General features: G+C 38.7%; 1 protein-coding gene across 2 annotated transcripts in view; it reads right to left on the reverse strand.

The window, feature by feature from the left end:
* Positions 1-25520, reverse strand: part of IARS1 (isoleucyl-tRNA synthetase 1) — a 105110-nt gene that overhangs the window by 49956 nt on the left and 29634 nt on the right. For both annotated transcript variants that reach the window (XM_064156378.1, XM_064156377.1), the window contains 6 exons: positions 25140-25262; positions 23625-23716; positions 19041-19139; positions 5498-5624; positions 1068-1141; positions 537-731 (listed from right to left, as the gene is read on the reverse strand). In XM_064156378.1, coding sequence (XP_064012448.1) covers positions 537-731; positions 1068-1141; positions 5498-5624; positions 19041-19139; positions 23625-23716; positions 25140-25262 — 710 coding nt within the window. The remainder of the gene's footprint in view (positions 1-536; positions 732-1067; positions 1142-5497; positions 5625-19040; positions 19140-23624; positions 23717-25139; positions 25263-25520) is intronic.

The following is a 25520-nucleotide window of genomic DNA, read 5'->3' on the forward strand; positions in this document are numbered from 1 at the left end:
AGAGAATACCTAAGATGAGAGAAAAACTTTCATCAGGGATTCAAAAGCATTTGTTCAGAGAGGAATGAAGCTGACAGGTAGAAAATTGGATTTTTTATAAACTGTAAGATCCTAGTAACATATGGTTTGACTTAATTTGGTTTTACTCAAACCCAAAATTTGCTTTTTCCTCATTCATACAAATACAAAATTTTGATTTAATCTAGGGAGTAAAAATTGCTACTCTATAAATAGACTCAAAATCCTCAAAACATTGACTTCCATTTCAACTGACTGAATTCCTACCCTGTTTCTAGTAGATAACTCTTTTTCTATGACAATTTATAGATTGAGACACTTACTTAGCAGGCCAAAGATCTGCCCTATCACCTAGCAATGTTTTCCACAAGAACCAGGAAGAGTGCTTGCTAACATACTGTCCTTCTGTAATATTTTTGTCACTAGGCTTTACACTACTTTGCATTAAAGGATTATGTAGATGTAATAGTGTTAGATGCAGGGCAATAACATCACACAATGAAGTGGCAGAAAATTACCATCCTCGGGTCTGGTCGATGCCTTCAGCAATGAAGTCAGCAGGGAAAGCATCTTCAAGTTCTTTTCTGTTTTCAAATGGATAATGGACCTGTGCATAAGGCATGCTTCCACTCTCAAACCAGCAATCAAAAACTTCAGGGACTCGGTGCAGCAAGCCCTTGCCACAGCGTGAAGGGATGGTTATATGATCAATACTGTGGGAAAGAAAAAGGCAAATTATAAACCAAACCAAGAATTACCTCAAAAAGTTAGCATTATGCCTGTAATTCAGGTAGGAGAAGAGTTTTTGTATTCATTTTAGTAACTCCTCAAAGAGGTCAGCATTTCTTCTGACAATTTATATATTTTTAAGTTACTTAAGAATTACTTTTGCCTGGTATTAATAGCATTCAAGACAGAAAAAAGGAAAACTTACACATATTCATCACAAGTCCTCTCACTATTTCTCCATTTTCCCTCAGTCTGTTGCATGGGGTTTGGATAAAGAAAAACATTCTGCTCAACCATTTTATTCATAGTCTCTGACTGACCTTTCTCGATGGAGATCAGTGACTTTCACTCCAGACAGTTCCTCCAATTCTGCCATTGAACCAATGCAGACTACCTGTGACACACCAGAAATTAAGTCAAGTATTCACACACAGTAGCAACATTTTTTCTCAACACCAGACAGGAGACTTGTACAGTCAATATCCTCTCATGTAGCTGAAAAGACAGCAAGGATGTTGAAAAGACGACAAGAATTTTGCACAAAGTCCTCTTCTTCAATCCCACAAAGCAGCAAATGCTATTAGAGACCACTGTCCTGTGATGTCATACAATTCACATCAGAATAATTGCAGACTTTGAAGAACAAGCCTGTTGTTAGACATCAGGCTCTGCCATGTGTCAGGATTTACAAGCCACAAGCTGTATTACAAGCCTGGAGTCTGGAGATCCAGTTCCATGTATTATTAGTCCAATTCAGAATTGCCATGGTAAAAAAAACATGTTTTGACAGATCTGACAGGGAAGGAGTTAGATGTACCAATACAAAGTTGTAAAATAGGGTAGACATTCTTCATACAAGATAACTTTCCAAGTTGCTGTTAGTATACAGCAAATCAGAGTTCCTTTAGCTAGTCTTAAATACATGCATATGTACAGATAGAAATCATAGAATCATAGAATCAACCAGGTTGGAAGAGACCTCCAAGATCATCCAGTCCAACCTATCACCCAGCCCTATCCAATCAACTAGACTAACTACACAGTTTTGGTGCATTCAGTTCCAAAAAAACTGTCCTGAATTAGAGAGAAGGTAGAAACTCAGTCTGAATTGGTTTTTAAGCCTTCGTTTTCCTACTCTGATTCAACTGCTGCTCTGCTTTCCTGATCACCATCTTTAACTGTTGCAGTACTTCTGAAATGCAATTTTTTCATTACTTGTCTTACTTTTCTATAGGAAGTGAAACATTACAAGGATTACAACAGTCAAGTGCAATAGTCTGCACACCAGGGGACTGATCCCAGGTTAAAGTAATACCTTTATCAACAAGTTATATTTTAACCCAGATCTGCTCCTCACTGTGTGGCCCCAGAAGCCAACAGACATCAGTTCAGCACTGTGGTGGAAGTTCCACACTGTTGTTGAAGAGCAGCATGAGTGAAAAATACCCTTAGATACACCCATTACCTCATCTTTGCTAACCTTAATATTTGAACATACTTTCACATTATGCTCTGGGAGATAAAGTGTACTCATTAACTGTTGCTTTGTGTACAAAGCATTTGAACACTTCAGTAAAATACTGAATGTTGGATGCATCTGCAGAACTGCCCCAGCAGAACATATTCACAGAAGAAATAACCCCAAATACACATGAAAAATCCAACCACCACCACAGGAAGGCAGATATGACCATACTGGATAAGGCTGCCTCTGTCCAAGTCAGAAGGAGGAAGCTACTCTGTCCCAAGGGCAGTTCATTAGATATTTGAAGGCAACAGAACAATGCAACAAGTGGACACTAATCAAATACCATTCCTTATTAGGCCAAGACTCCTCGTTTCTGCAAGGAACAACCTGGTTTAAGCTCTCAAATTGAAGCTGTTGCTTTGGATACATTTCTTCAACAGTAACGTCTGTTTTAGTAGCCTGGTTCCTTTCCCTACCAGTCACTTGTTCATTCTCCATTCTCTTTTTCAGCCACAACTACAAAACCATCTACATCAATATTTAACAGGAGGCAGCAAAGACTAAAGCAAGTAGGCTGGGACTGGGGGCTGTCTGACTCTGTTTCAGCATCACTGAGACTAAGTGAAACCACAGGTCAAGGTTAAATAATTCTAATGAAACAAACATTATCATTTTATCTGGGATTACCCATGCAAAGAGAAGACAAAACCCATCCAACAGCATGCATGGACCTCCATGTGCCTGTGACACAACTCTACTAAACACGAATGTTTGCTTGTATTACTTTTGCCTTTTCAGCTGTTAAGAATCTATAATCAAAAGAATAAGGAATGTTCACAGAAATAACTAAGTCCATCCTGGGATCTCTAAAAAGTATCTTCTGAGTAGCAACTAATTACATAAATGGTTTCCTAAGTCAGCTGCAAGTGGCACTCTTAATGCAGCCTCAACCAGAAACAAATCTAAAGAAGCTCCCTCAGCCTTCAAGAGAGCTCAGCCAGAGCCTTCTCGTTTTACATCTGTTATGCAAGACGAAGTGCACCAAAACTATAGTTAAGAGCTTAGGTGAGTGACAATTAGAGAAACTAACAGAATTTCCATATCATCACTGAATATTTGTCTGCAAGTTCTACAAAATTAGCCTATGTCTGTTTTATCAACATGGGCACTACGGTAAAAAAAATTACTATCTAAGCCAAATGAGATGTGTTCCTCCACTGAGGAAATGATTGAGATTAGAAAGCTTAGAATGATCAATTGTCTGCAAAAATGTGGCAATAAACACAGGCTTCAAAATTTAGCTTCCATTATGTATCTCTACCTGCTAAAACAAAACTAAAATAAAGGCTAAAATAAAACCATGGGAAGACAGATATTGCTGTGTAGTAAAATTCACTTTAATACCAATTAATTCACCTTATTGTATATTAAATAAGGAACTGTTATTATTTCTCTAAGATTTAATGTGCATGCGACAAAGTGTTCTTCTGAGAACAGGAGATGAAGAGAAGGCTCTGCAATCTCACATGGCACTAGGCTGCAGTAAAAGTAAAACTGAAATCAGGAAATTCTGACTGAATATTCTTTCTTTCTAAGAGCAGATGTCACTGTGGCCTCAAGTTCCACATCAGTTTCAATGGTATTCAGTTTCCAAGCTATATCACATGTGTGTAAAGAGAGAGTGGATATTAAAAAACCTTCTAACTTGAAATTTACCATGGTCCAGAAGCCATACTTGACTACTGAAGGATGAAGCTCATGCTCCAGAGTAAACAGAAATGTGTAACTTCCCCAGATAAAAATAATAGATCTGTTGGTATTTCTATCATTATTCAGAACACCAAGCACTGAAGAATATTTGCAGCTAATTTCAAAGGAAATGTCAATCTTCCAAGCTCAGTGTCATATTGTTATTAAAAACAAACACATCAAACCTAGAAAAAAAAATCCCCCCCAAAATAATTGTACAGGCAGAAATACCAACACAGGGAGACTGGAGAGAAAATGAAGTATTATTAGAGGCAAGGAGTGGGAGTAATGTAACCTTTACATACTCTTTTTCAGCTTCAGAATGAAGTCTTGAAACACTCCAGCACAAAAGTGAAAGCTTTTTCTCTATCTAAATAACTTGTTACACTAAACAAGGAACTTCAAGTTTAGCTTGAAGACTGACAGTTTATACTTACAAATACTGAATTAATGTTAAAAATTAACATACTAGGGACAGAAGTACTTAGTTTGCCAGTAATTTACAGTCTCATAGTACAGATTGAATTCAAAACCCGAGGGGTTCTGAGATACTGAAATTGTAACTGGGAGGAGTAGCTCCCTCCCTCTTCCTCCACTATCTCCCTGCCTATCAGCAAGATTTCCCACAAAGAGGAAATTAAAAAATGCTTTATGGTGCACATCTAAGCAACAGTGCAGATTAAGACAATAAAATAATCTTCTGGCATATGTTTTCCTAGTTGAGGTTTTGCACATCTAAAATGAGAACTAAAACTTTTTCTAATTCAAGGAGATAAAAACAAAGGTCTGGGATGCTGCCACCAGTGTTTGCCTTCCATGGACATCCTGACATTGATTAGTATTCCTTATTTCCATCACAAAAAAGACTTACCCTTTGAGACTAGTAGAATTAACCCACTCAGGAAGAGCTATCTACAAATTTGAATCTTAGTGTTCTGATGCTAGTCATTAAAACTCTGTGAAGTACTTGCTTTACATTTAGCTTTATTCTACCATCAGAGGGGTACCTTACAACTTCCAAAAATCATTTCTGGCATTCCCATTATACACATCCATCATTTCACTGGATTCACATTTTTGCAGGCTGTTACATTCCTATCTGTAGCACCAAAAATATATATTTTCACTTTTCTGCTATGCTGGACTTGCTTTTACATCTTCAGCAATTCATTTGACTTGAAGTAACTCAGCATCAGAATTTCAAAACCAAACTGAAAACAAGTGAGTAACAAATCTGTCTCTTGCCATTCTCTTACTGCATTTGCTATTTCCATTAGACTCCTGGGAAGATTAAGAATAATATATATAAACCAAGCAAACAAAAATTCCAAGGAAAAACGTTTGCAGTTGTCAATCAAAGGCAAAGCAAGCCACGTGTGGGCACACAAATGTACATATACAGCTATCACCTATTACAGAAAAAAGTATAATGTGAAGATAGAACTTAAGACTGCAGCAGATTTAATTTAAGATTTAATAGCCTATCCAACTAAGCAAACAACATATACAACTGTAACCCTTTTGTTGCCTTACCTCTTCCAAATCATCACTGACCCACAAAGGGATGGGTGTTCCCCAGTACCGGTTCCTAGATATAGCCCAGTCTCGTGCATCCTTCAGCCAGTTCCCAAAACGCTTCTCCCGCACAAAATCTGGAACCCTGTTCCAAACATAAGAAAAGCATACTTTTATCACTACATTCCACTTAAAAGAACACTAATAAGAACACTTACATTTTATTTAATCCACATGACAAGTTAATTACAGCACATTGTGTGAACTGGAGCACGTTTTGTTGCTGCACTGGCCATTGCAGGACCTAGAGACTTGCTATCAAAGACATAACACCAGCTTTTCTGCCTTTCTTTGACATTCAAGTAAGCTATGTCAGCAAAAAATACCATGTTTATTTTACTCTCCATACAGTAAAGAAGCATGCAACATAAAACAGACTCAGTAGGGATGAAAGAGTGGCCAAAACCCCTTAGTATAGTTCAGCACTGGACCATTGTGACTAAGGGTGGATAAAAATATTAACACTGCTTTATGTTACAAAGACAAAAAAAAAAAAATCTAAGGTACTGATTTTCTATCTCAATGAAATTACAAAGTTTCAAAAAGTGTGGACTAACAACATCAAAATCCACCTTTGCTGGATGCATGAGCACACAGGTATCTGCACATTACTTTTTAAGCATAAAGGTATCCTAGGTTTATCTATGCCAGCAAAAACCCTTTTCCCCACTATCATCTCAACATTTACAGCTCTGACCAAAAACCAAAATGCCTCCCTAAACAAACAACTCAACACCTGCTAAAAAAAAGTGCTGGTTTGAGGTGAATTGGAATATTTTACTGAGAGAAATTATATCTTTAGCTGTGAGAAGAATAAAAACCCAAGAGTATCCTATATCACCCATTATTCTACTTAGAAACCGAACTATCAAAATATAGATAATGTGCTCACTTCTCACACACTGCTCAGCTCTCAGTTCTGCTCCTTCTTCCTGGCAGTCTCTGTGGTCACCTCTGCCTTCACTGTAATCTGGCCTAACCCTTTTTCCTCTAACCTCCTTGTCATCTTTTTTGACATCTCACCTAGGATCTCTCCAGATTTATCACATGAGATATACATGGTTTGACCTGGTTATTTCTGAAGGGAAGGAAAGAGGGGGAAGGAGGGAAGGGGTTTGGGTCAGGAGCCTCCTGGCACTCTGTTTTGGGAGATATTTTGTGTTTCTGTATTACTTTTAACTTGTATATAAATGTAAATATTATGTGTATATATATGCTTGTAAACTGTGCTAAACTGTAAATACAGCTTCATTCCTTAACTTCCAGCCAGATGAGTCTAATCTGGGTGATTTCATTGTGGGGGGGCAGGGGCAAGTAATTCCCAAAACATCAAATGTTTTGAGCACTAATGGGCTGTGAGATATATTAAAGACAAATTTTCATCATATGAAAGTGTCTTGGAGCACAGAGGGTAACATCAGAACCTGATTACTAACAAGTTTCCTGGATATACCAAATGGCCTGATGGTTTGGTTAGAAACCAACTGTTTTCTCTTATAAACAAATCATTAACTGCTTATACAATGATTATACAGTAATGAGAAAAAGCAATGGGGTTTGATGTCAACAACATGCTCCCTTCGTGCCTAAATGTGCATTTAAAAGTGCACCTCAAGTGCAACTGACTGGAAGAATAATCACAACAGTGTCAGAGACACAGAGAAGCTAAGGGAACCAGCTGACAATGCAGATAACTCTAGAAGTGAGTTATGGATCAAACCATAGCAAGTTTTGCTGGACTTTTTCCCTTGTAACTACAAAAGCCCTCCCCAAAGTTCAAGCTGGTTTTACAGACCTAGAATTTCTGAAGGAGGAACAGCAGCTGGACACATATGGTCCCTTCTACCTTCCCTTTCTGAAGTTCTTGTTCCTTTATCAATTTTTTTTTTAAAGAAGAATTATTTTTAATCACAGATCAGCCTCAAAAGTAACAAAGACAAAAGAATCTTTTAGAGGAAAAATTAAAGGAACAGATTCGCATGACACTAAGGTAGAGCTTGGTCCAGCAGCAGGAGATTTATGAAGTAAGTGCGAGTGTCCCTCAAAAATCCACTGATGAACATGAAAGCTACAGTCTTTTAGAAAGTCTTATCCTTGTGGAGATCTGAAGGCTTCTTGATGCCACTGCTGTCTTAGATGGATTAAAAACTACCTTTAAAAGACTTGCTAAATAACAGCCCAAAGGTCTACAGCTTCACAAGTTATTTCTAGATCTATTTTCAGCTGCAAAGTTATCTTCTGTGGTATTTCTTAAACAAAAGTGTAATATAAAAACAATTTTCAACAAACTGAGTGAACACTTCATAACATCTGTATCTTTGCTTTGAAATCTAGAGATGTACGCAGGCTTTCCAGTTTGTTTCAGAGAGGGACTCAGTACTATTAACTTCTGTGGTGACCTTAGGAGACCCTCTCTCCAAACTCAAGTGGAAACTCTACAAAGATCATTAGCATTTGCCTAACAGACCACTAATGTGGAAAACTTCTCTTTACATCTCTCTTAAACTATTTTCCATTTTTCACAAGTTGTTATACACTGATTAGCTGAAATTATTAGTCCCATTTAACATAGCTAGAGGCTGAAACAATCCCCCAATGACATTAAAATGCTAAGAGTTTCAACTCAGCTGCCTCAAAACATGCATAAAAAATTAATTTTATCCCCGAAGTGGACATTAATCACAAAAATGTATGTGGTGTGATCTCTCTCTCTGAGCTATGAAAGTATGTAATTTACCTCTTCTGGTAAAACTGTCTGACCCTGCTGTCAGTTTTTAGTGGAACACAAAACACAAACCACCTCATCCACTCTGAACCGCATCTGTGACAATGATTTATGGCTCTAGAGGTACAGTACAGAAATAACACTGATATAGCCATCAAATGAAATAAAAGGAGCCTGTATCTCAAGCACATTTTGAGCCCATCACTCAAAAAAGCATTACTTAAACCAATTGGCTCTTACCACCACACTGGTGCTACCCATAGATGCTACTCAGACAGCCTCCAGCTGGGAATAAGCTTGAGGAATTATCTGCAGCAGAGAACAGCCCTGCCAGACACACAGGTCTTCAAGACTGGAACCTTTTTCTTTTACGTAGTCTCACTAGATACAGCTAGCAATATTTCTAACACTTCTGACTCATCTACAGAAGAGAAAAGCTGATCAGAAGCACATTAGGCTGGGAAGACAGAATAGAGTATTCTCAACAATGTGGTTGCTAATACCCGATCATTATGTTACACCAGCTCCAAGTTACTCTTTCTGTAGGGTTTTATCTATTTCTTTTACAATCTTCTTTTCTTGGTATAATTCTCTTGTTAAATTTTATTGAAGACAGCATCATGCCACAGGTACATTTTATTAAGGAAGCATTTTTTCAGTCTTCCATTATTTCTCACATTTGCAGAAAGACTGTTTTATCCAACTAAGGGTGAGAGCATCACCCTCTGGTGAATTCTTCCATCCAGTGACAGAAGATATGGCCTCACCCGTGACTATGGCCATCCTGTCTTCAGCCTGTCACCCAACAGCCTCTCCCAGTTAATTTTTCCAATTGTATTCTCCACACAGAATTGTGACTTGCAGAACACCATGATAAAACTATGAAGAGAGGCCACATCTGGAGTACTGGGTCCAGTTCTGCGCTTCCCAGCTCAAGAGAGACATCAAACTACTAGAGAGAATCCAGTAGAGGCTACATTGATGCCAAAGGGGCTGGAGAATCTCTGTGAGGAGAAACAGCTGAGAGACCTGGGGCTGTTGAGTCTGGAGAAGAGCAGCCCAAAAGAGGATCTTCTCAATGCTCAGCAAGAGCTAAAGCATGGAGTTCAAGAGGATGGGAGCAGAACAGGGGGCAACAGACACAAACTTGAACCCAAAAGGTTTCCACTGAACAAGAGGAGAAACTTCCTTGCTATGAGTTGCTGGAGCCCTGGGGCAAGCTGCCTAGGGAGGCTGTGAAGTTTCCTTCTCTAAAGAGATTCCAAACCCACATGAATATTGTGATCCTGGGCAACTTACTATAGGTGAGCCTGCTTTAAAACTGGATAACCTCACTATAGGTGAGCCTGTTGAACTGGATAACCTCAAGAGGTCTCTTCTAACCCTCACTATTCTGGGACTGAATCACTACTGATACCAGTTCTTAGCTTTCACAAAGCGTTGGGTTGCATTAAACACCCCTTGCCTAAACCCAAAAGCTGACAGTTTTCCTGTTTTCTAACCACTGGTCTTCTGTGTATCACTGTCCTCACAGCATGGATATTTAGAAGCTATCAAAAAAAAAAAAGAAAGAAACCCCAAAAGTAAAGCCACCCATAAATATATTCCTATTTTAGAACAAAAATATATATAGAAGAAAGGACTTTCCCATCTGCTGGTACAGATACTTTTCATACTTAGCTGGGTATTTATTACATGCAGCTTGCAAGCACAGGTTTTGGTTTTCTGCTGGTGAGCACTGAATTTGCAGCTGTCTATGACAAGCAAGGTGAGCAGTGCCACAGTCCTTGCAGAGTACCTTACTGCTGATGGCACTGAACAGCTTCAGAACTGAGGAAAGGTCAAGCTTCAGCATCAAATAGCTTCATGAGGTTGCAAGCGAAATGAAAGCAGCAACTTCCCTCCTAACATAATCCTGCTGCAGCTCCTACAACTGTGCTGTTAATAACACTTTTTTTTTTTCCTTAAATTTCCCAACTGGCCTACAATTTGTGTTGGGTTTGACCTTCAAACTTCTTTGCAAAATGACAGGGATAGGATTTCGTACTTCCTTCTCAAACATTTAGGAAGGTTAAGGAGACTGCTGTCTCAGCAGGTCACGAAGCTCCTGATTCATGCCTGCAGAAGTGTGTGGGATAACAGCTCTTTCTACTTTCCTGGCAGCCAGGATAAGGCAACTAAATAAACTTCAGGATGCAGACATTTCAGCAGTAGAAAAGTTCAAGGAACTGAACTTCATGACATGAAGGAATAAATATTGATTTGTGAAATCATAAATCAGAATTGGAGTGGAAGTACATCAGTTTCGGCCTGTTTGAATGCTGATTTCAGCCTTCTCACAACATCAAAACTCTCATTATAACAAAGTAGAAATGATGAAAATTATTAATTTGCTCCAAACGTGCATGCCCAATTTTGACAGTTTCTTCCTATTTTTTTAAGCAGATCTGGGGTTTTGCTAAGTCCACACATTGCTAGGTCCTCTGCACACTAAAATCCCACATCCTTTTCTTGTAGATGCTCATCTTCTTGGTGTCTAAAATGAAAATTCCATTTCACAAACAAAAACAGCCTATCAAGAACAACCCAAAATCCAGTTCTTTGACAACATTTATTATTTTATCACAATAAAGTGTTTTCTTTGCCTTCACAGTCCATGGACTTATATATTAGCCTACTCAACATCCAAGTCACACTAGCAAAGTGGACACTGGTTTGAAAACAGAGAATTAGTGACCATCTCCAATCCCAGAGCATGAATGGGTGTGGAACAGTAAGTTACCATGGCTGTTGATCCAGTTACTTCTCACTAACTAATAGCCAAGGAACAGAATCAATTAAAATCAGTATATTTGCTTTCTGATTCTTGTCTCTAGAAGAGAAATTCGCAGGATGTTAAAAAAAAATTTAAATCTAAATGACATAATCTAGAGGGATATTTATTAAAAGGATTAAGACATCTCTTCCTTTAAATATATTCTGAAGTATCTTTCCTGCACTCATAACACAATTGCAAATACTGAATTCAGCTTATTACCCAATTTCCAAGCTCAGACGTGCTCTGCATGACTCCATAAGCTGGCTCACCTTGCCCTAGTCACAGACTGCGGGAACTCTCAGAGCAGTACCCTCTGCCTCCTCTGTAAACACAAACACCACTGCTCAGATAAACAGCTGTCAAATACTGCCACAGCAGAAACCTCAAATGTTTTATCATCAACTTACAATTAAAAGCCATTTAAGATGTTATATAAAGATATACTAATCCCTTCTCATCATTTCTCTCATTAGCTAACTTCATTCCTGACATTCTTTGAAAAGCCACAGCAACTTTATGTACTGGCTAAAATTTACTTCATAATTACTAACTGAAGGAAGTTCTTAGATTATGAATTATTTGCAGAACAGTCCCATAAAGTTGATACACAAAATACCATCATAAATAGTGTGAATTAGGAAGTTAGCAGACAGCATCTGCTATATTTAGTTCTGAGAAGACCATACCAGGTTGGTGACCTGCTAACTTTGACATCTGAAATCAGGAATCCCTTCTGTCTGTGAAGATAGAAGTCATTCTTCCAGAAGGTAGCTGAATAATAAGAGCAAAACCACAGCTGATGAAGTAATTATCCTACCTCATTTAACTAAAGATGTTTCAATTCATAGGATAATAGGGGTTTTTTAGGCTGTTTTAGGTGTTAAATTTGCTTTTCTTTTTAAATATTAACCAACTCTTGGAAGACAAAGTCTTAAATTCCATTATGTTAATTTACTCTAATAACAAGCCTCCTTCAACATGCCCTCAAATTGATTTTTAATGGTTTTTAATTCAAAGAGATAAAATAAGCAACTATTCATGCCCTTTTGACACTTTAATTAGTGCCAATCTATATCACGGACCTAATTAAACACTGGGGGAGGCAGGAGGGAGGATAGGGGAAGAGGGAGGGCAAAGCATGCAGATTTTCCACTGCAGCAGATTCCTTCTCCTCCTCAATTCAGGAAAGCTTATTAGAGCAGTGTACAACTACACAAACCAAGCTTGCGTGGGGTGTCTCCACCACTGCAAGAGAAGTTTCTGCTAATACACAGCTTACATTTGCTAAATAAATAGTGCTTTCAATCATCCTGATACAGCAGTGCTTTTCTTCACTCTTTTATCCTGGTTCCCATAGCAACAAACACTTTAGTGTGAGACTGCAATGCTGCTGCAGACTGCATCATACCCCGTCGGCAGCAGCACACAGCTGCCTGACAAGGCAAGATTAAGCAACGCCATAGCCTCCAGTTTTTGGAAAGACTCATTAAACCGAAAAAATCCTGATACCTTTGCTCGTAGGAACCATACACCACACTAATAGCTACTAAAACTCCTAAATCTTACCAATGAGTGCAAAAATCCTTGTGCCCCGACACAAGTGAGAAATTCAGCTTTCACTTCTCTCCCTTTTGTACAGCTTCCTTTGGAATACTTTAATATTTGTAGTTACAAAGCACTTTTACACAGACCCACCACTTAGGATTCACTTCAATTCACACATATTAGTCTGACTGCATTCCTGTAACGGTGGCAGACATTCAACATTCTGCACATACAGCTAGATGGACCAGCTGCCTGAGAACACCATGCTGTAATTGCTTAGTGGAGTCTTTATTTGCTAACATATCACTTGAACCAAACGAGCTTTTGATGACCATTCAATGCAATTGGAAAGATACCTGCTGTATTGGTGACATAACCAGCAATCTGTCTGCTCAAGAGGCTTGGAGAGGAAACAACAAAATTAGGACACAGAAGAATACAAGTAATCAAAATCAACAGGAACAAGCCTCAAAATTCACTTCTAATCCTCAACTGTGCCTGATAACAACACCTAATAAAATCTTCTGACTTACGCTGCTCTAAATTAGACAAACACAAAGCTCACCCTGCAGCAATCTTTTTTTCGCCTCCTACTGTAGCAGTGTCACTCGCTTGTTTTTTAACTCGGGAAATGCTGCCATCTGCTGATTGCACTGTGCTATACAGTCCCTGCTGGAGAGATTTAATGTGTGCTCACGCTTCCAGAATAAGCGTGACCCAATGGTTCGAACAGAACAGTTGTAATTGCGTGGTCATATTAAAGAAAGAAAGGAAGGCAGGAAGAAACAAATCAAATGATCCACACACATCTGAAACTGTTCAGATAACATGTACTGAGTTAACACTCACAAACCAGGAAAGAAATGATCTCATGGGGCATCCTAAAAAGAGTAAAAGGCAGAAAAGATGGGACTCAGTAACTGACTCTCCCTCCATTATGCTATAATGCTTTCACACTGCTACAGACTCAGATTTCTCATCTGAACAAAAATGGCAAGTTTAGCAGAACAAATATTAGTTTTTTCTTGCAGACAGGGTGTATTTCTGATGTACCATAAACCCTACCAGCCTTAAGATTTATGACACAAGCCAGGCATTGCTTGTCATCAGATCACACCTTCCAAAAGGTGGGAGACAGTCTGCTGTTCAGCAAAGGCAGTGGCCAGTCAAAGAGTAGAAAGACTAAGATCAAAAGCTTCTCAGAAGATGAATGTGACTGATGCATGTGACAAGACCTGGTCTTACATTACTCACACAGGAGCAGCAGGAAACATGCAAAATCCACACTTAGTAAAGCAAAAAATCCACTTCTAGCAAAAAAGTCTGTTGGATGTGCTCTGTCTGGTATCTTCAATAACAACTAACAGTTTAAGTGACAAAAGGATTATCTTTAGCTATGGACCTATACATCAAGATCTTCATTACAATGCTTGAATTTCTCAATGACAAGAAGACACAAGAACAAAAGATTTGGTTTCTTTGAAGTCTTTTACTGTCTGTTGTGGTAGGCCTGATAGGCCTACAATAAGCTTACACATGTCCTGCCTTGCCTAGGCATGTTTTTCTGCTTCACCAGAGAGGCAAGCGCAGGAAATGGACACAACCTGTAGCCAGCGAGTCTGGCCTGCCCAGGGTCCTGTGGCATAAGGTACACACACATAACTCGTGCCTGCCTAGTGCAAGGCCTGTGCTTTTCCCAAATTAAGGAAAAGCAAGCCTGTGGCTTTGCCTAATATGGTAAGGTTTGGCTAATGGCCATCCTGATTGGCTATTCTTGTGTCCAGAGGGCAATTAATCTCAGCCCACATTGATAGGCAGGTGAACAACCTGCTTTTGCTTCGCTGCTTTGCTTCCCTGTTCTTTGCCCTGCTCTCTCTGCTGTGCCCAGCCCTGCTGCTATTGCACACTGCCTTATTGCTTGCCTGCTAAACTCCACTGCCACAAGTTACCAGGAGCAGACCCTGGATGTCTGCACGCAATCAGCCTGTGTGGGCAGCATGACATCGTGCTGAGACTGCACCACATCTGCCTGCTGCACCTGAAGGGCCTGCCTAGAATTCATGGACATATACACAGATCATCCAGAGGAAGCCAGGAGACAAGGGCACAGATTGTCTGCGTCCTTTCCCCAGAAGCTGGGAAGATTCAAGTCTCAACATCCAACAAGACAGAGTCCCCTGAAAGCATTTGGGCACTGTCTGGACTGTGGCTAAGCCCTGCAAGTGGGTAATAATTATTTGTGAGTAAATGCTTCAATGCTTCTTTGTAATTCTCTATTGCCTCCTGCCCTAGAGCAGAAAGAGCTTGAGCCCAGCTACTGGGCAAGCGGCATATTGACCACAAGCGGCATTTGACTGTGGAACCTTCTCTTCCAGTTCAACTAACGTTTATATATTTTGCTGGTCATTACTACATCTAGATATTACCATAGAATGCTTCCATGACCATGTAAGAACCGAAATTCTCATTAAAATTAGTGGTCGGGGGTGGCAAGAGCTCTGGATAGCAGAATTAACAAACAATATTAATTTTGGAAAACATCATCTCGCATCAACTAATTTCCCCTCCACAACACTGTCTTTTATCACTTCTTCCCCTTCACTGATGTTCATTGTTCCACTATTACCAGGTGCCCATCCTATGTTAAACAATATCAGAGTTGCCCAACAGTCTAACACCAGACATCTATCAACAGTTCAAGGTAAAGCTTTCAGGAGTTATTGATGCAGATTAGTGAGAGAGGGTTTCAAAATAATATTTTTTTTAAGTTACAGTTAAAGAAATAGTTCAAAGATGACATTTAAATACAAACTACACAGTCTACAGAACCCTTCCTATCAGACTGAAAGTACAAAAAGATTACATATGCTGCCAGAAATGTGAGCAACAACAGTTTAGAAATCAAAGTATAAATTGCACTCATTTGTTCTATGTGGTAACTTCTGATTTCAAAATCTATATTGACTCTGAACTTTGACAAGAGAGGTTAGTCCTATATTATTCAAATATAAGGTGGGGTGGTAAAGCTTCTTGACTGGAATTACACAGGAAATGATCTTTCAACAAGTCCTTCTACAAGATCATAGCTACAGAAATTAAGGCTGAAATCCAGACCAACTACATCAGGCACCCAGCTTTGATGATGCAACTAAATCTCCGTATCAATGAAATGAGAAACCAAGGTCTGACAGTTCTAAATGGCACAGCGTCGGGATTTGCCCCTCTGCCTCAAACAGTAGGTTGTCTGGATCTGAAATACAAGATACTACTCCCCTTTTTTTAAAAGCAGCAACAAAAACTTTTTTAAACAAGTCAACTCTTTGGCCAGCAAAGAAAACAGTCACTAAGGAATCTTGAATTGAAGACTGAAACATAGTTTCTTAAATACTGGAATGCTGGTCCAGTTTTGCACTTCCAGCAACATCCAGCACAAGTTACTTTCCACTCTGAGCAGAACAAGGCGAGCAGAAAGATAAGAGGGTTTTGCTGGTTTCTGATTTTACAAACTGCTGGCACATTGCACATGTAAATCATTCTTGAGAGTTACAATGAGTTCATTTCGGAAAATGAAGCTGTAGTTGCTGGCTTTAATAAACTGTGAATAACTGTGGCTTTACTGGTAGGCTAGCTCATTAAAGAAACTAATTAGAAATGCAATCAAGTTGCAAAGTTTGCCCAACTCTGTTTAATCTATTTCATCACAAAGGCTATCTATATAAAGAGTGCAGCTATTCTTAAGGGACAAAACACCTATCAATCATTACAAGGAATTAAAAAAAAGCAATGCAGTCAAACTCATTTCACAAAGGTTAATATAGCCTGAAAAGCTTTTATCCCCAATTTCTTCATTTCCAGGGCATGTTGAAGCCCCAGAGAGTCCAAAAATAATGTTTTTAAAGCTAGGTATTATTCCTGTGACACTTTCAGAGATCAGATCCCTTCAGAAGCAGAAAAAAGTGGGTTTTGGGAGGGATGGAGTTCCCAACATTTAAAGGAATGGCTACTGAATATGGCTAGCATTCTCAATACCAACTGAAGAAGTTACACCCCAAATAGAACTGGCATTAGTGAAGTAAATTTTAAGTAAACTTCTTAATTTTGAAAAGCTGGATTTTAAAAACCATCTTTATCCAACAAAAGCCATTGCGTATTCCAACTAGTAATCATGAGATCCCATACTGGAAATGTGTTCCTGTTCTTTTATTAACCATTCAGTGATAATACATCTCAACTTGAAGCTATACTCCCCACAAATTTCTTCTTGAAATCTCCAAGCCCTTACTGTTTTGAGAGGAATTCTGAGGAATCAGTTTTATTCTCAATTATGGAATTATGTTGTGACTCAAGAACTGCCTAAAGAACAAACTGTTACTTTTATTCTGAGCATGTTAAATGTTGCCAATTAATACAGTCACTTGGTCTTCCCATCCAACCTTCATCAATTCATAGAGCAGTTTAGGTTGAAACAGACCTTGAAGATCACCTAGTTCCAACCCCCTCTGCCATGGCAGGGACACCTTCCACTAGACCAAGTTGCTCAAGGCCTCATCCAATCTGACCTTTAACATCTCCAGGGAGGGGGAAGCCACAATCTCCCTGAGCAACCTGTTCCACTGTCTCACCACCCTCACTGTAAAGCATTTCTTCCTAATATCCACTCTAAATCTCCCCTCTTCCAGGTGTAAAACATTACTCATAAAACTGCTTACTAATTCTTATTAATACCTCCTGGATAAGTGGAGGTCACCAAAAAGTTTCTTCTTGAAGCTTTGCTTCTGAAAAGCAAAACTCTACCATTCAAACACTTCCTTAAGAGGATCATTACATTTTCTTATGTTCATGTGAAAATTAAGTATGCAGGTCTACTGTCAGTCATCAAAACACTAAAGCATCTTGAGAAATCTAATTAAAGCTAAGAACAAACACTTTCACCCCCTCTCCAGCTTATTTTTCCCCAAAAGAAGGATCACAGTATGTTCTGTTATGGAAAACAGAAAGCAACACTTACTAATCTATAAAATCTTCTTACATACCCAGACTGGGCATGTGCTGATTAGCAAGCCAATGCTGCAGCATTTTCGGACAGTCTGCAGCATGGATCACTAACTTTTCCCACACATTTCACTATTTACTGTGCCTGTACCATGTAAGCAGTTATGCAAAAGCTGCTCATGAAGAATTTAATTGCTAACTGCAGCCCATGACGAAACACATCATAAGCTGTCATTGTTCACTGAAAGTTGAGTCACTCTAACATCATTTTAGGTGCTAAGCAGAGGCACATCATGGTGGAATCCCAGCTCTTCTGCAGTCCACATAAGGAAAGACTGGACAACAACTCAAGTGGCGCACAATACACCCAAACAAGGCTGTAACCTCCACATTTTTCCCACCTAGCCTCAACTTCCCAGGCAGAAGTTAATTATGAGAGAAAAAAATTAAAAGTTATGGATGTGGAGAAGGTATGGTCCCTTCTGTCCCTGACAAATCATCAACCTGTGGCTAATGCTTAAAACAGCTACCATCACCAAGAGTTCCCTCTTACTGTGTCTGTTGCTTTCTAAATCAACTTCACACCAATATTTCTTCATTTCTGCCACCAGTATAAAATTTCCTGCAACTTGTCAAACTGAATTCTCACTTACGACTATGACACAAGCTAGGGCAGCTAGGTTAGGGGGTTTGCACAGACCAGTAGGTCCTGGTGAGAGCTTTGGGTTTCATTCTTTAAATGCACCTATGACAAAATAATCAACCTTTTCTGTAATAAGTATATGAGAAGAAAAAGCTTATCTAAAGTGAGTTGCAATTTGAAACAACATGTATCTACAACTGTCTAAATTCTCCTCTCCAGTGGACCCTTGTAAAGACGCTTTGTCTGTGCACTCCCACAGACTGACTTTCCTTTGCAGTTTCTCTTATGCTGAATTGCTCAGGATTGCCTAACACAATTAGAGGGTATTTTTAAAGATCCTGTAATGTATTTCATTGTAAATTATTAGTGCATATTCATAGCCACCCTTACTCACACTCTAAAACCCATTTCTCAGTAGGATTTTACACCAGCAAAGAACGCCTTCTTTGACATGAAGAAGGGAATTGTGTGCAAATTTGTTCAAGCAGCAGGCTGATAGGCACTGAAGCAGGTTATATCTGTTATGTGAGGGAAACTGTCCTGTTGCCCAACCAGTGCATTTGTGAAACCTGAGATAAAACACCATTTAACACTGGTTACCAGCCTCATTCCAGTACAGCAGCTCCAGAAGATTCAACAGAAATACGAAGTGATCACACCACCAGTGAAACAGAGCTCTGTAAGGCTTCCAGCTCTGTAAGGCTTCCAGCACACACACACACACCTGAACACCCAAACCTATACACATAAAAACCAAAACAGATGCAGGAGACATTACCAGTAGCATTGGGCATTACATTCCAGCAGTTTCTCCACCATGTGTTCCACTCTTACAAACCAGCTTGGCACAGCTTTGTATATCAGTGGAGTATCAGACCTGCAGAGGGAAGGTGATGGGGAAGGGAGCAAAACAAACAAAAAAACATTTTCAGTGCTACCTTATTTCTATAGCACTCTTTAAAATGTACTTTTTGCACACAGCTTCCTTTCCACAGACTGAATTTATTGTTCCTGAATTATTATCAGTTACAAAGGTTGGGGTTTTTTTTATAAATTACACCAACAGTTAGACTTAGGTGAGCTACTGTTTTGAAATCAAACCCTAAAACTATTTTCATTAAAGCCTTCAAACCCAGCAATTTGAGGAATTTGTACAGCAAGAACAAGCATGAGAACATTCAAATGGTACTTAAATTTGAAATATATGTTCCTACATAGTACAATGATGTGAACTTCAGTAACTATTAAAATGAGTCACATTTAAGCCTTCTATGCAAGCTCATTCTGTATCTTTTTTTAATGTCTATATCAATATGAGAAACCAGAAAAAAAAATTATGGTATGGTTTTACTATTTGCATTCAGAAAAATAGTGACAGATCAAAGAAAAGTAATACTACCCAGGGCTACTACTTGAAAAATGTCCTATTCCAGACAGAGAAGGAGTAAGAAGAGATCCAGATAAGCTGATAAAGCAAGTTTATTGACACATCTTAACATATTCCTTACTTTGACACTCAATTAAACAAAACTCACATGGGATAGGTTCCATCCCCTAGGGCTCAGTCTCTTTTCAGGTTTGAATAAGGGGCTGGATGTGAAGGTTTCAAAATGTCTGAACTTTCCAGCAATGACTTTTACCCATCATTTAATCACTAGATACTTTGGAAGAATGTGTAATACTTGAACAAACTATTGAGACCTTAATCAGTTGTATTATGGAACGTGTGGAGATCAAAATTTTCCTAGATAACTTGGAGAAGTTATCAGTCTGTACACTTAGTGCTACCAATTCTAAGCAAACCTAAGCTCTGCAACTGCTCCCATCCCATGTGAGTTTTGTTTCACTGAATGTTGAAGCAAGGAATACTGACAAGCAAAGATCCTGTGAAACTATTCTTTCCTACACATAGTCATTACTGTGAACAATCCATCCTAGAAGTTTAACTCATTTTACTTGTTCTCACTTGAAATGGACTCATTTCAAGTATGCAAACTACTGGAGGTTATAATGTACATTAAAATTGCTGGTGGAAGCACTTCCTAAGGGTGCATCTGCCTGACCAACCAAAGAAGAGAAAATCCATGACAAAGGTTGCTCATGCCTTAAAAACTGAACTCACCTCCCATAAAACCCAATAATGAACAACACCTTGCAACTCTTAATATTACATGCAGATGATGTTTCCTTGTAGCTATAAGCTATACATATCTACCTGTATCTTTTAATAGCCAAAGTATCCATAACCTTACAGGAAATGGTAAGAGTTCCACAGGATAATAATGTAGTAGAGGCCTAGCTACTTAGTCCAAGTCCACTAAGTTGGGACATTCTACGTCGCAAATGAAGTTGTAATGCTAGAAAAGGGAAGAGCTCAGTTCATTTGTCATACAGTGGCAAGATCACAGTGAAGAAGAAAATATTCTGCAAGCTACAAGGTACTGAAGAAATGTTTCAGTTTCACTGATCATTGTTTCACATGTTTAAGAATGATGAATTGCATTAAATGTAAGATCTTGAGTTACTGGAAACAAGAACAAAACAGTGTCTCACATAGTCTTAACATACTGCAAAAAATGCTGGAACAGTAAACCGGTGCCCAGCCTCTAGCAGTTGACATATGGGGCTGACTGAAGACAAGGTTTAGTGCAAAAGTAGCTTCAGATAAAGAATCTACAAAAACGACAAGCAGATGAAGCTGCAGTGATTTCCCAGCTTTCTGACCTAACACAGTATGTTTATCATGATAGATAACCATTCCAAAGCACACACAGAGCACTGTTTCCACCTACATGAAGGTGGTAAGAAAGGGGAAATGGCACAGTTGCTCTGAATATTTTCTTTTTTCTAGCTCTACCATGAAACAGTTCCTCAACAAGAGTCAGAAAGAGAATAACACACTGAAAGCCTGCCCAAGCAGTGAGATCTGACATATCTCTGCTTCACTTGAGTGGCGAGAAGACTGAGGAAACCAAATTCTGTGAAATACCCATTACAAGATAGTGTTTTCCATCAGTACACAGATATGGGAGAAGTCACCCAGACAGATCTTAGATCAGGCTGAAGCTTAAAAAATTCCTACCTGAATATTCCTGTCTGTGTCAACTGAATGTTTCCTTCTTACTATAAATATGTCCTTTAGAAATACATCAGAGAAATAAAAACACCTGAGCTCTGCCTGCTGCCTAGCAGTGCCACGAAATTAGCATTCTCTGAAATGCAATCTTCAAGCTTGAAAAGGTAAAGACTGTGAGACCATTCTCTGCAGGCACTACAGACTCCCAATAGCTGCTTTGGTCTGCATGGCTGTTTAATACAAGTTATTGTGATCTCACTCCCTTTCCATTTTCATCTAATTTAGAAAGCATTTTAAAAAGAACTGGTCACATGCTACGCAAGATGCTTCTTGGCTTTGCTTTCACTGGCTTGAACATGACAAAGCTCTCTATATGCCAGTGAATATGGACATAATTTTGACCAATGATCTCCATATTCAGCAACTTCAATGAAGGGGAACTCTCCCTGAAAACTATCTACTATGTACTTACCAACTTGTTACTGGCTTCTTCTCTGCAGTTTTAAAGTTTTACTAACAGAAAATTACTACATAAGCACAGCAAGGAAAAGTAGAGAACTCTGGTTAGGTAAGATATAAGAAAAGGGAAAATGTCTCCACATACTGAGAATTCGATGACTGCCTGGTTTCAGGCAAAAGCATGAACAATAGTGCATTAAGTAGAAGAGCCTGATTTCAAAGTTTTCTTACATTAATCAAAATAACTTGTGACTATGTTCAAAGTTAAGAACTACTCTTCTACTTTTAGCATATTCCAATTATGATTTGATTTGTGGTGGCAGTGAAATGAGCTTTTCAAGTAGAATCCATTATTCTCCTCTTCCCACCAGATAATTTGCTGCTAGGTGCTGCCTGCAACTTATCATCAATCAACAAAAATGTCAACAGAGTGGCAGGATTAAGTACGTTCTACAGAATCAGCATTTCTCCATGACTGGTGTATCTCAGAACACCATGGCTGTACATCTGCACTGCTACGTAAGAAAAACGCTAAAGTGTTGCTTGGTTCTGGACTGCCACTTTTCAAAACCTGTCCCAAATCACCAAGGACATAACTTGAAAAGTAATTCCCATTCTTTCTCCAGGTAGCTGTTGGAAACAAACCAATCACGCTATTCAGGAGCAAGTGAAGGTTATTCTTGCTATAGACTACAGATAAATGTACACTGCTAAAACACTTAATTTGGTATCATTAAAGCTACAGGAGAGCAAAGTTTTTATCACAGTTATTTCAGTACAGATGTTATAAGCATCAGGGCTCAGAAAGTTCAGGTCACTTCAGATACTACAGAAGACTTCCTTTTAAAGCGTCTTTACTTGTAACAGTTTAATACAATATACCTACTGAAAAATAACTCAGCTTTCTTTTTTAAACTTGACATTTTTTCAACTCATCTTTGCAATGCCAATTGTACACGTTTAAAACCAGAGAGGACACTAATGAAAATAAGTTTCATGTCTAGATCAAATGTGTCTAGCCTGTGTTTGTCATATCCAAAGGCCCACGGAGACTTGTACATGGAGGAGCTCTTCAGCCTCTGTAGAATTCCCAGTCTGACAAAGAAGATTGGAAGATGCCTGGCAAGCCACTCTGCTGAATCACCTATCTGCTTTTCCAGGGCTCATTTTGAATTTCTAGTTGACAAAGCCAAATATTTCTAAGAAGTTCCCACAGATATAGTAAACATGTCAACTGCTATTTCTGATCAGAGACATCACCGTTGTTTGCAAGCTCCACTCAGTAATGACTGTGCAGAAGAACATTCATGGCTTACACATACTACCCACTGCAGCAGATAAATGCTAACTGCTTCTAATCCACAATGCAGACATGATAAGCTATTGGGCTCTACCAGACTCCAAAGAAAGAACTGACTTTACAAGGTTAAAAAGAGGTAGCTATGATAACAGCTATAACTAACCTATTTTATCCAAAACATGGCAAATTTGAACACAAACATTGCAAGACATTCTGTTACATACTTCTATAATTCAAAGGCTATCCAAATACCCTTTTCTAACACTCAATACTTATCTGCTTAGAAAATAGGCTGCTCTTTTTTTTAGACTTAGTACAGCCATCTTCAAGTGGTAGATAGTAAATAATATATGTAACCCTAAAGGACAAGAATTCAAACTACAGAAATACATCTGTAATCATCACAGAAAAAAAAATCAGCATTACATTTACATTAACCAGATAAATGGCAGAAGAAAAGAGAGAGGAAACAAATCTGAAGAACTACTCAGAATCTTCAGTCTTAGAGCATATGCATGTCTCCTTACCTCCAGCAGAAAGGATAGCTGTGCTTAAAACTACTGCTGTGAACCAGTCTGCCTTTCTCTTTCAGTACTTTAATGATGTTCTTATCTGCATCCTAAAAAGACAGAACAAAATTTTTTTTCCTCAAAATACAAATTCCATTATTTTAGTAAAGGACTACAGGAATCATCTCCAATAGTCAAGTCAAGAAAACCCCTATAATAAACCAGTATTTACACATCAAAAAAAACAAAAAACTACTATACAATTTACGCACTTACTGCAGAGGCACTAAAACACTTCACTAATAAAGCTACTTGCTCTCAAACCTTGGTATTCATCAACAGTCCTTCCTTGCCCCCAGCTCACACACAGCTGTGGACAAAACACAGACCTTCTGTAGCACTAACACAAGACACAGTTTATTATTAAATGGTAACTTGAAACATTTATTAAGTCTTCTGATTCTGTGGCAGCAAGTCACATGGTGCTTTTTAGCCTAATATTTAGGTCTCACTACAGCACATTCCTCTGCTGTGAATACAGCTACTGAAATGGAAGCATATTTTACAATACCTCACTAACTGACCAGCATTTATATTCTAAACTGGAAGTGAATGTTAAATCAAACTGCTGAATGTTAAATCAAAACCTGAATGTTAAATCAAAGTCCATCTATTGAACGTGTGTCAACATGACATTGAGGGATAAAAAGAAAACCACAAATGACTGTTGGAAGAATTCAGCATTAGAATATTTTCCCAGAGTCTTAAGTTCAGATTCCCACGAGCAAAAGCTAAACATGTAGCCTCCAGTGTTCTCTTATTTGCCTTAGCAATGATAGCTCTTTGAGTTGAAATGGAATACAAGATTTTAAAGCCCTATTCAAGTAAATTGTGTTTACAGGAACATGCTCTGCTATCAAACTGCAGCAGGAGGAAACCAACTAAACTATTTGTTGTCTTTGCACACAGCACTAAACAGGAACTCCTTTCTGCCTGTTTCTGCAGTAGTCTGGAGTTCCTGTTGGTTCCTTTCACAGGGATTCTCCTGCCTCTACTGGCAAGTATATTCACATTGCAACACATCCCACAAGTAGGGAAAATGACTGGATTTCTCTCCTCTGACAAGTCGTGTTATACTAACTGGCTGGTACAAGCTTGATGACGACATCTGTAAAAGCAAAAGTCATCCAGAGGTTAAGAGAGGCCTCTGCATACTTGCCTGGAGGCTTCATGCATTACACTTCCATAAGGAACAAGAAAAGTGAAACTCATTCTGCAGTAGATACAGAATGGAGATGCTGCTCTTCCCTTTCACTACCAGATACACAGTATTAATCACATTTCAAATCCTCTATTTTTCAGATACTCTAATAAACCAACAGAAACCCTGCTGCAAATGTCAAAATACATTAGGGTTTTTTGCACATCTCAAAGACACCTTGAAGACCAAGCTATTAAGGGAAAGAAGACTTATGCCATTTAAAATTTCGACCTGAATAAAACTGGTGTTTTACTTTCTCCAAGACCACTAACCTTTACATACTGTCCAGCAAAGTCAGCCACCTCTGCTGTGAAGCAGCCAGATGCATCGACGGGACAAACAGGCACAGAATCCTTCTGAATTATATTAAAATCCATGCAGACTCTGTAATCATCCTACAAAAGATCAAGTGACTGGTTAAAGAAACACAAAACATTGGTTAAAATATCCCCCCCAATGGAAAAAGAAATGAAACATTAAATACAAAAAGCAATGGCTGGACAAGAATGGCAGAACACTCAGCCTTTGGTAAACCCAAACACGGACAGGAAAAGATGGATTTTACAGGACTGTCATTTTAGGCATCAGAGAAAAGATCATTTCTTCAGAATATTTTTTCTCTCACCTAATAGAATGGATATGTGCCTCTGTGC

The sequence above is a fragment of the Pogoniulus pusillus genome, chromosome 16 (genome assembly GCF_015220805.1).
Source record: "Pogoniulus pusillus isolate bPogPus1 chromosome 16, bPogPus1.pri, whole genome shotgun sequence".
NCBI lineage: Eukaryota > Metazoa > Chordata > Aves > Piciformes > Lybiidae > Pogoniulus > Pogoniulus pusillus.